The sequence below is a fragment of the Bombina bombina genome, chromosome 1 (assembly GCF_027579735.1).
Source record: "Bombina bombina isolate aBomBom1 chromosome 1, aBomBom1.pri, whole genome shotgun sequence".
Lineage (NCBI taxonomy): Eukaryota > Metazoa > Chordata > Amphibia > Anura > Bombinatoridae > Bombina > Bombina bombina.
In genome coordinates this window covers 651,819,535-651,831,689 of record NC_069499.1, presented here as the reverse complement: position 1 = coordinate 651,831,689, position 12,155 = coordinate 651,819,535, and the positions used below count along the sequence as shown (strand labels likewise).

Below are 12,155 nucleotides of genomic sequence, written 5' to 3'. Positions count from 1 at the left end.
TAAAGGTTTGTCCGCAAGTTCCTTGAAAGGTCAAATCTCTGCTCTTTCTGTTCTTTTTCACAGAAAGATTGCTAATCTTCCTGATATTCATTGTTTTGTACAAGCCTTGGTTCGTATAAAACCTGTCATTAAGTCAATTTCTCCTCCTTGGAGTTTGAATTTGGTTCTGGGGGCTCTTCAAGCTCCTCCGTTTGAGCCTAGGCATTCATTGGACATTAAATTACTTTATTGGAAAGTTTTGTTCCTTTTGGCCATCTCTTCTGCCAGAAGAGTCTCTGAATTGTCTGCTCTTTCTTGTGAGTCTCCTTTTCTGATTTTTCATCAGGATAAGGCGGTGTTGCGAACTTCTTTTAAATTTTTACCTAAGGTTGTGAATTCCAACAACATTAGTAGAGAAATTGTAGTTCCTTCATTATGCCCTAATCCTAAGAATTCTAAGGAGAAATCATTGCATTCTTTGGATGTTGTTAGAGCTTTGAAATATTATGTTGAAGCTACTAAGACTTTCCGAAAGGCTTCTAGTCTATTTGTTATCTTTTCCGGTTCTAGAAAAGGCCAGAAAGCTTCTGCCATTTCTTTGGCATCTTGGTTGAAATCTTTAATTCATCATGCCTATGTTGAGTCGGGTAAAACTCCGCCTCAGAGGATTACAGCTCATTCTACTAGGTCAGTTTCTATTTCCTGGGCGTTTAGGAATGAAGCTTCGGTGGATCAGATTTGCAAAGCAGCAACTTGGTCTTCTTTGCATACTTTTACTAAATTCTACCATTTTGATGTGTTTTCTTCTTCTGAAGCTGTTTTTGGTAGAAAAGTACTTCAGGCAGCTGTTTCAGTTTGAATCTTCTGCTTATATTTTTAATATTAAACTTTATTTTGGGTGTGGATTATTTTCAGCGGAATTGGCTGTCTTTATTTTATCCCTCCCTCTCTAGTGACTCTTGCGTTGAAGATCCACATCTTGGGTTGTCATTATCCCATACGTCACTAGCTCATGGGCTCTTGCTAATTACATGAAAGAAAACATAATTTATGAACTTACCTGATAAATTCATTTCTTTCATATTCGCAAGAGTCCATGAGGCCCGCCCTTTTTTGTGGTGGTTATGATTTTTTTGTATAAAGCACAATTATTCCAATTCCTTATTTTTTATGCTTTCGCACTTTTTCTTATCACCCCACTTCTTGGCTATTCGTTAAACTGATTTGTGGGTGTGGTGAGGGGTGTATTTATAGGCATTTTGAGGTTTGGGAAACTTTGCCCCTCCTGGTAGGAATGTATATCCCATACGTCACTAGCTCATGGACTCTTGCTAATATGAAAGAAATTAATTTATCAGGTAAGTTCTTACATAAATTATGTTTTTGGTCCTGGTCTGGCAGAGATAATTTCTGAAATTACGGGTTGAAAGGGGTCCTTTCTACTACAAGACAAGAAGAATAGACCTAAGGGCCATCAAAATTCTAATTTTTGTTCCTTTCGTAACTTCGAAGGTCAGAAGTCTTCCTCTTCCAAGCCGGAGCAATCCAAGTCCACTTGGGGCTAGATTTATCAAAGCTGAGGCGGACAGGGGCACGTAAACGCGCCCCTGTACGCCTCAGTTCGCCTGTGGCGGGACGAAATTATCCGCAGATAATCACCATTGCACACAAGCGCAATTTTGCGCTTGCGTGCAATCCCACTCCCTGCCCGTGCACAGCCAATCATGCTCGGGCAGGAGCTGTCAATCTCCTCGGTTGGACTCGACCGCGGAGATTGAGGGAAGTTAGGGAAGTGGCGGTCTGGTGACCGCTGCTTGTTAAATTACGGCGAGCAAGTTCTTGTGAGAACTTACAGCCGTAGGGCTTTGATAAATCGAGCCCTTGGAGACCCAGTCTTGGATTAAGGGGAAACGATCAAAGAAGCCCTCATCTGAGTCTAAGTCAGCATGGAGGGTCGGCACCGGTCCGGTACTAAATCAAGTGGGGGCAGACTTTCCTTCTTTCAAAAAGCTTGGATACGCGATGTCCCAGATCCTTGGGCTGTGGACATAGTATCCCAGGGGCTACAAAATAGACTTCAAGACTTGTCCTCCCAGGGGCAGATTCCACCTCTCAAGATTATCTGCAGACCAGGTAAAAAGAGGCTTTCTTGTATTCCGTTCAGGACCTTTTCTCCCTCGGAGTGATTGTTCCAGTTTCACTAAGGGAACAGGGCCTAGGATTTTATTCAAATTTATTTGTGGTTCCCAAAAAACTTTTCATCCCATTTTAGACCTAAAGTGTGTCAACAAATTTCTCAGGGTACCATCCTTCAAAAAGGAAACCATCCGTTCCATTCTTACTTTGGTCCAAGAGGGTCAGTTCATGACGACCATAGACCTGAAGGACTCGTATTTGCATGTTCCCATCCACAGGGATCATCACAAGTTCCTGAGATTCGCTTTCCTGGCCAATCACTTTCAGTTTGTAGCTCTTCCGTTTTATCCTTGCCACAGCTCCCAGAATTTTTTCAAAAGTTCTGGGGATTCTTAGGGACAGTTGTCAGGTCTTAGGGAATCACGGTGGTGCTTTATCTGGACGACATCTTGGTTCATGCGCCTTCTTTTCAACTAGCAAAATCTCATACGGAGATCTTGTTGTCTTTTCTTGGGGATTTCCTAAGCAGACAGACCTTTCATCCCGGGGAGTGGGCTCTCCATCCGGAAGTGTTCTCCAGGTTAACCCTCAAGTGGGGGGTGCCAGAGTTGGATCTGATGGCGTCACGTCAGAAGGCCAAGCTTCCAAGGTACGGTTCAAGGTCAAGAGATCCTCAGGCTGCCCTGATAGATGCTCTGGCGGTTGTGATTTAGGCCTAGCAAACCTGTTTCCTCCGTTTTCTCTCCTTCCACGAGTCATTGCTCGTATCAAGCAGGAGAGAGCGTCTGTAATTCTAATAGCTCCTGCATGTCCTTGCAGGATCTGGTTTGCAGACCTAGTAAAGATGTCATCTCTTCCTCCTCGAAGGTTACCTCTGAGGAAGGACCTTTTAACTCGGGGCCCTTACCTCCATCCAAATCACGTTTCTCTCAAGCTGACTGCATGGAAATTGAACGCTTAGTTCTGGCCAAACGTGGTTTTTCTGAGTCAGCTATCTACCATGCTTCAGGCTCGCAAGCCTGTTACTCATAAGATTTACCATAAGGTATGGCGTAAATACCTATATTGGTGTGAATCTAAATGCTTCTCTTATAGTAGGGTCAGGATTCCTAGAATTTTGTCTTTTCTCCAGGAAGGTCTGGAGAAAGGATTGTCAGTCAGTTCTCTGAGGGGTCAGATTTCTGCACTGTCTATTCTTTTACACAAACATCTGGCGGATGTGCTAGATGTTCAATCTTTTTGTCAAGCTCTGGTTAGAATCAGGCCTTTGTTTAAATCTGTTGCTCCTTCTTGGAGCTTCAATATTGTTCTTAGAGTTTTTCAGCAGGCTCCGTTTGAGCCAATGCATTCTGTAGATATTAAGTTATCTTGGAAAGTTTTGTTCCTTATTGCTATTTCCTCTGATCATAGAGTTTTGGAACTCTCGGCTTTACAGTGTGGTTCCCCATACCTTGTTTTTCATGTGGATAAGGCGGTTCTTCCTACTAAATAGGGGTTTCTCCCTAAGGTGGTTTCGGATAGAAATATTAATCATGAAATTGTTGTTCCTTCTCTTTGTCCTAATCCTTCTTCTCAAAAGGAACGTTTGTTGCATAACTTGGATGTTGTGAGTGCTTTAAATTTTATTTACAGGCTACTAAGGATTTTCGCCAGTCTTCTGCCCTGTTTGTTTGCTTCTCAGGCAAGCGTAAGGGTCGGAAGGCAACTTCTACTTCTCTGTCCCTCTGGTTGAGAAGTATTATTCATTTTGCTTATGAGACTGCTGGACCGCAGCCTCCTGAGAGAATTACGGCTCATTCCACTAGGGCTGTCTCCTTTTCTTGAGCTTTAAAAAATAAAGCTTCTGTGGAACAGATTTGCAAGGCTGCAACTTGGTCCTCTCTACATACTTTTTCCAAATTTGATACTTTTGCCTCGGCTGAGGCTTCTTTTGGGAGAAAGGGTCTTCAAGCGGTGGTGCCTTCAGTTTAGGCCTGCTGTCTTGTTCTCCCTCCCTGTTCATTCCGTGTCCTCTAGCTTTGGTATTGGTTCCCATTAGTAATTAGAATGACATCGTTGACACTCCATGTCTTAGGAAAGAAAACAAAATGTATGCTTACCTGATAAATTACTTTTTTTCCGAACATGGAGAGTTCACGACCCTTTAGATTAGACAGTAAATTTGACTAAACCTCAGGCACCTCTACACCTTTGTGTAATCTTTTTTCCATTTCCCTTTGGCTGAATGACTGGGGATTAAGGGTAAGGGAAGCGACACTTAACAGCTTTGCTGTGGTGCTCTTTGCCTCCTCCTGCTGGCCAGGGATTAATATCCCACTAGTAACTGGAATGACGTTGTGGACTCTCCATGTCCAGAAAGAAAACAATTTCAGGTAAGCATAAATCTTTTTTTTTTTTTTTTTTTTTTACAAGATTTGGTGTGCAGATCTTGTTGAAAGGTCCTGTTGCTCTTCTTGGCCTCTTCCGCTTTGGGCTTTTTTCTTTAATCCAGATCTCAAATCTCTTAGATTGATGGCATGGAGATTGAACATTTCTTAAGCATAGAGGTTTCTCAGATTCTGCAATTGAAACGTTAATCCAGGCTTGTAGCCTGTAACTAGGAAGATTTATCATAAGGCCTGGAAATCTTTTATTTCTTGGTGGGTAGATCATGGCTTTTCCTGGCATTCTTTTAGTATTCCTAGGATTTTCCAGTTCTTACAGAATGGTTTGGAAAAGGGCCTATCTGCCAGTTAGGGCAGATCTGTATAAAGTGAATATTAAACTTCTTTCTTGGAAAGTTTTTTTTTTTCTTTTGGCTATTTCTTCTGAAAGAAGAGTTTCTGAATTGTCTGAATCAGGATAAGGCAGTTTTAAGGACTAAAACTGAGTTCTTGCCTAAATTTGTGTCTTCATACAATATTAGTCGTGAAATTGTTATCTCTCCTTTGTGTCCTAATCCCTTGAATGCTTCAGAGAGATTTTTTGCATACATTGGATGTTGCTTTAGTTTGTCCTTTCCTAGCACCAGTAAAGTTAAGAAAGTTTCTGCTGTTTCTTTGGCTTCCTGGTTGAAACTTTTGATTTGCATGCCTTACTTGGAAGCGGGACAGCCTCTACCTAAATGGATTACTGCTGATTCCACAAGATCAGTTGCCACTTCTTGGGCTTTCAAGAATGTGGCTTCTGTTGACCAAATTTGCAAGGTAGCTGCTTGGTCTTCTTTGAATACTTACATTTTGATGTTTTTGCTTTTTCTGGGGCAGCCTTTGGTAAAGTCCTTCAGGCAGTTGTATCAGCTTGATTTATTTTTGCTTGTTGATTATTTTTAAGTGCATAATTTATTTTTATTTTTTTTAAATGTATGTCCTATTTGGTTTCTTTTGGGGTTGTGGTTTTTCAGTGAAAAAAGATGTTTCTTCAATCCCACCCTTTTATATATAATTACTTGTGGACTCAACACTTTGGGTATTAGTTCCCAGGGGTAATGGATCATGGACTCTCACCACCTGTATGAAAGAAAACATAATTTATGCTAACCTGATGAAAATGTATTTATTTAATAGCGGTGAGAGTCCACAAGACCCCATCCTGTGTTTTTCTGGTGTTTTCTTTCTTTCCCACATATTTTTTTCCCTGCTGATTTTATTTTGCTTGTTTCTTTTTCCTTCATTAGTTTGCTTGGCTATATGTTAGACTGAGGTATCTGTGAGGTGGGATGGGTTATATAGAGCTCTTGGGGTTTGGGAATCATTGCCGCCTCCTAGTGCTAGGGAAGAATAATTCCCAGAAGTAATGGGTAGTTGACTCTCACCACGGTGAAAGAAATTAATTTATCAGGTAAGCATAAATTATGTTTTTTATTTTAAAGAGTTGTTAATGCAATGGTAGATCATAATCCTTGTGTATGTTTATATGCATTATTTTTTCCTTAATTAAAGCTTTACCCATAAATCTTCAGATAAGCACAGATAGTGATTCTTCTGGCAGTCAAGGTAAGATCTTTGTGTCTATGTCTGTCAAAGTAAATTCATATAGCTGTTTTGCATAATTCATTTTTATGGGTGCATAAACACTTGTAAGTAAACACATGAAATCAAACTCCATATGAATAAACAAATTAGTTATTTTTTTGTCGTTTGTTTTTTAATTGATTTACTCTGGCAGCACCTTGCACGTTTTATAGAAGAGGAACAGAAACATAAACTCTCTCCTTTGGAACAGAAATACAGATTTCTTTTTTAAGACACGATGAGTCCACGGATCATCTTAATTACTAATGGGATATTCACCTCCTGGTGAGCAGGGGGAGGCAAAGAGCACCACAGCAAAGCTGTTAAATAGCTCCTCCCTTCCCTTCCACTCCAGTCATTCTCTTTGCCTACGTTAGTGATAGGATGTGGTAAAGTGAGGTGTTAGATAAGATTCTTCAATCAAGAGTTTATTATTTTTAAAGTAGTGCAAGATTGTGCTGCTTTGTCCTAGGGTGTAGCCGTAGTCCATATCAGTCTCTACAGTAGAGCTTTGGTGGCTTTAGAGCAATGGGAACTTGTGGGGCATAATTCTCACTGTGCCTCCCATATATTTCTGCTGCCCTAACCCTGAAAACCTGAGGAATACTTATTCAGGAATTTCTTTTTCTTCACAGGTCCATGTGTGGGATATGACCCCTCAAACCTGGTGAACTGCCTTAGCTGTCAGGCAGGTATGAGGTAAGTGCTTTGTTATTTTCCTAGGACACTGACAGGAAAATGAGTACTTTACTATTTATTAACACTATATAAAGGGCTTATATACTTGGCACTTTATTATTGGACATAGCTCTCAGAGTCTGAGAGAACCAGACATCGTTTTTGCAGGCACTGGGGCTGGGAGATAAGCTTTGAGGAGCTGGTGGTTTCATGGCGTTAGTGTTTAATTTAAAACTACGTCATTGCAGGAGTCTTTACAGTTAGCCACGCCCACGATGGGCGGATCTCCTGTATTGCTCGCTTTTTCACTGCGCCTTTATCTAAACTCACAGTTCTGACCGGATACAAGCCGGATGGTTTGCTCTGCCTAGAAGTGCTTGTTTTTTGACAAAAAAGACTAACAAGCTTTTCTAGGTTTGGATAGCTGAAGCGGTTATTTATCGAGTCCGGATTGCTGGCTAGGAGTGAGAGTGTCTCTCCGGTCTTGCAGTAAGGTAGGCACCTCAGCAGAGCTGCTGAGGTGTAGGGGAGTCCTTTTTTGTTAATATTTGGTTGTTTAAACATGTTTTTGCAACTCACAGTAAAAAAGTGACACTTCTAAATTTAAAGATACAGTAACTTTTTTTTGCATAAGAATTTCTTTTGTCAAAATGTAAGTTTTTATTGCTTAATTATACTATTGTGATCAGTATGGACCACGGAGACTTGAAAAATGTTACTTGCTCCTTGTGTTTTGATGCAAATGTGGAACCACCTATCCCTTTCTGTCCCTCATGTATTGAGAGGACTTTGTTATAGGGAAAAAAAAAAATCCTGAGCAAAACTTTTCAAAAGGGGATGTTGTCCAAGAGTCTGATGAGATTCAAGGTATGCCGCTGCTTTCTCCCCAAGCGTCCCACATTTTACCGCCCGCACAAGCAGTGCCCTGCATTTCTACTCTAGCTCCCGCTGGAGTTACCTTAAAAGACATAACTTCTCTTATGTCTTATACAATTTCTGATTCATTGTCTGCTTTCCCAATGTTGCAGGGCAAACGTAAGAGGAAATACAGACATTCAGTAAGTTTGGATGCAATTGTTGCAATTTCAGAGGTACCCTCCCAAGGACACGAAGAGGAGGATACTGCTGTAGTATCTGAGGGGGAAATCTTAGATTCAGAAAGTGCTTTGTCTCCGACGGATTCGGAGGTTGTAACTTTTAGATTTAAACTAGAACACCTGCCTATTGCTATGAGAGGTTTTGGTTACGTTGGATGACTGACTCCACAGTTGTGGTTATCCCTGAGAAGTCTAGTAAATTGGACAGATACTTTGAGGTTCCTTCTTACTCAGACGTATTTCCAGTTCCAAAGAGAGCTTCGGAGATTATTTCTAAGGAATGGGAGAGACCAGGCATTTTCTTTTCTCCCTCTCCTATTTTCAAGAAGATGTTTCCCATAGCTGACTCTTTTAAGAAGGCTTGGTAAAACAGTTCCTAAGGTGGAAGGGGCCGTTTCCACCTTAACCAAGAGAACTACTATTCCCGTAGTTGTGCTTTCAAGGACCCTATGGATAAGAAGTTAGAGGGTCTACTTAAGAAGATTTATGTTCACCAGGGTCTGCAATGGCAACCAGCTATGTGCATTGCTACCATCATTAGCGCGGCAGCCTATTGGTTTGATGCACTGTCTGAGTCTCTCAAGACTGAAACGTCCTTGGAAGAGATCCAGGACATGATAAACCTTTATTACAGATGCTTCCCTTCAAATTATTAAACTGGGAGCTAAGATTTCAGGTTTCTCTATTCTAGCCCGCAGAGCTTTAAGGTTAAAACCTTGGTCTGCGGATGTGTCTTCCAAGTCTAAGCTTCTGGCTATTCCTTACAAGGGGAAGACCTTGTTTGGACCTGGCCTAACGGAAATGATCTCTGATATCACAGGAGGTAAGGGTCATCTTCTTCCTCAAGATAAGAGAAACAAACAGAAAGGACGACAGAGTAATTTTCATTCCTTTCGAAACTTCAAAGGAAATTCTTCCTCCTCCTAAGCAGGAACAATCTAAACCTGCATGGAGACCTAATCAGTCTTGGACTAAGGGAAAGCAGTCCAAGAAGCCTGCTTTCTTTCATGTAATTAGCAAGAGTCCATGAGCTAGTGACGTATGGGATATACATTCCTACCAGGAGGGGCAAAGTTTCCCAAACCTTAAAATGCCTATAAATACACCCCTCACCACACCCACAATTCAGTTTTACAAACTTTGCCTCCGATGGAGGTGGTGAAGTAAGTTTGTGCTAGATTCTACGTTGATATGCGCTCCGCAGCAAGTTGGAGCCCGGTTTTCCTCTCAGCGTGCAGTGAATGTCAGAGGGATGTGAGGAGAGTATTGCCTATTTGAATGCAGTGATCTCCTTCTAAGGGGTCTATTTCATAGGTTCTCGGTCGTAGAGATTCATCTCTTACCTCCCTTTTCAGATCGACGATATACTCTTATATATACCATTACCTCTGCTGATTCTCGTTTCAGTACTGGTTTGGCTATCTGCTATATGTAGATGAGTGTCCTGGGGTAAGTAAGTCTTATTTTCTGTGACACTCCTAGCTATGGTTGGGCACTTTGCTTATAAAGTTCTAAATATATGTATTCAAACATTTATTTGCCTTGACTCAGAATGTTCAACTTTCCTTATTTTTCAGACAGTCAGTTTCATATTTGGGATAATGCATTTTAATTTAACATTTTTTACCTTAAAATTTGACTTTTTCCCTGTGGGCTGTTAGGCTCGCGGGGGCTGAAAATGCTTCATTTTATTGCGTCATTCTTGGCGCGGACTTTTTTGGCGCAAAAATTCTATTTCCGTTTCCGGCGTCATACGTGTCGCCGGAAGTTGCGTCATTTTTTGACGTTATTTTGCGCCAAAAATGTCGGCGTTCCGGATGTGGCGTCATTTTTGGCGCCAAAAAGCATTTAGGCGCCAAATAATGTGGGCGTCTTATTTGGCGCGAAAAAATATGGGCGTCACTTTTGTCTCCACATTATTTCAGTCTTATTTTTTATTGCTTCTGGTTGCTAGAATCTTGTTCTTTGGCATTTTTTCCCATTCCTGAAACTGTCATTTAAGGAATTTGATCAATTTTGCTTTATATGTTGTTTTTTTCTTTTACATATTGCAAGATGTTCCACGTTGCAACTGAGTCAGAAGATACTTCAGGAAAATCACTGCACAGTGCTGGAGCTACCAAGCTAAGTGTATCTGCTATAAACTTTTGGTATCTGTTTCTCCAGCTGTTATTTGTATTGCATGTCATGTCAAACTTATTAATGCAGATAAAATTTCCTTTAGTACTGTTACATTACCTGTTGCTGTTCCGTCAACATCTAATTTTCAGAGTGTTCCTGATAACATAAGAGATTTTATTTTTTAAATCCATTAAGAAGGCTATGTCTGTTATTTCTCCTTCTAGTATACATAAAAGTCTTTTAAAACTTCTCTTTTTTCAGATGAATTTTTAAATGAACATCATCATTCTGATACTGATAATGGTTCTTCTGGTTCAGAGGTTTCTGTCTCAGAGGTTGATGCTGATAAATCTTTGTATTTGTTCAAGATGGAATTTATTCGTTCTTTACTTAAAGAAGTGTTATTTGCATTAGAAATAGAGGATTCTGGTCCTCTTGATACTAAATGTAAACGTTTAAATAAGGTTTTTAAATCTCCTGTAGTTATTCCAGAAGTGTTTTATCTCCCTGATGCTATTTCTGAAGTAATTTCCAGGGAATGGAATAATTTGGGTAATTTATTTACTCCTTCTAGACGTTTAAGCAAATTATATCCTGTGCCATCTGACAGATTAGAGTTTTTTGGGACAAAAATCCCTAAGGTTATGGGGCTGTCTCTACTCCTGCTAATGTACTACTGTTCCTACGGCAGATAGTACTTCATTTAAGGATCCTTTAGATAGGAAAATTGAATCCTTTCTAAGAAAAGCTTACTTATGTTCAGGTAATCTTCTTAGACCTGCTATATTTTTAGCGGATGTTGCTGCAGCTTCAACTTTTTGGTTAGAAGCTTTAGCGCAACAAGTAACAGATCATAATTTTATAGCATTATTATTATTCTATAACATGCTAATAATTTTATTGGTGATACCATCTTTTGATATCATTAGAGTTGATGTCAGGTATATGTCTCTAGCTATTTTAGCTAGAAAAGCTTTATGGATTAAACTTGGAATGCTGACATGTCTTCTAAGTCAACTTTGCTTTCCCTTTCTTTCCAGGGTAAATAATCATTTTCGTTCCTTTCCTCACAACAAGGAACAAAAGCCTGATCCTTCATCCTCAGGAGCGGTATCAGTTTGGAAACTATTTCCAGTTTGGAATATATCCAAGCCTTATAGAAACCTATAGCCAGCTCCTAAGTACCTATGAAGGTGCGGCCCTTATTCCAGCTCAGCTGGTATGGGGCAGATTACGTTTTCTTCAAAGAAATTTGGATCAATTCCGTTCTTAATCTCTGGTTTCAGAAACATTGTTTCAGAAAGGTACAGAATTGGCTTCAAGTTAAGGCCTCCTGCTAAGAGATTCTTTTCTTTCCCGTGTCCCAGTTAACACAGCAAAGGCTCAGCATTTCTGAAATGTGTTTCAGATCTAGAGTTGGCTGGAGTATTTATGCCAGTTCCAGTTCTGGAACAGGGGCTGGGGTTTTATTTTATCTCTTCATTGTACCAAAGAAGGTCAATTCCTTCAGACCAGTTCCGGATCTATCATTATTGAATCGTTATGTTAGGATACCAACATTCAAGATGGTTACTGTAGGACTATCCTGCCTTTTGTTTAGCAAGGGCATTATATGTCTACAATAGATTTTCAGGATGTGTATCTGCATATTCCGATTCATCCAGATCACTTTTTTAGTGTCTGAGATTCTCTTTTTAGACAAGCATTACCAGTTTTGTGGCTCTACCGTTTGGCCTAGCCTCAGTTCCAAGAATTTTTTTCAAAGGTTCTTTTTTTTCCTGCAGTGTATGATTGCCATAACCCTCCAACCTCCCTGATCCCCCCCCCTCAAACAGCTCTCTTAACCCCCCCCCGCCCTAACTATTGCTGCCATCTTAGGTACTGGCAGCTATCTGCCAGTACCTATAAACCCCTTTCTTTTATTTAATTTTTCTGTAGTGTAGTAGTCCCACCATTTAGTACCCCACCCGCACCCCCAAACCACTTTTCTTCAATGTAGCTGCCCCATCTCTCCCTGTCCCTTTTTAAAAAAAAAAAAAAAAAAAAAATCTGTAGAGTAGGGCCCTCCCACTCCCCTCCACTGCTGAGCTTCATATGTGGCAGATGCCTGAAACTTCAGGAGCTCCAGCTCTTGGCTGTAACTTAACAGCCG

General features: G+C 40.5%; 1 protein-coding gene across 1 annotated transcript in view; it reads left to right on the top strand.

Moving 5' to 3' along the window:
• Positions 1-12,155, top strand: part of THOC2 (THO complex subunit 2) — an 889,387-nt gene that overhangs the window by 855,723 nt on the left and 21,509 nt on the right. The window contains 1 exon segment of the mRNA XM_053699115.1: positions 6,042-6,089. Coding sequence (XP_053555090.1) covers positions 6,042-6,069 — 28 coding nt within the window. The 3' untranslated portion in view covers positions 6,070-6,089.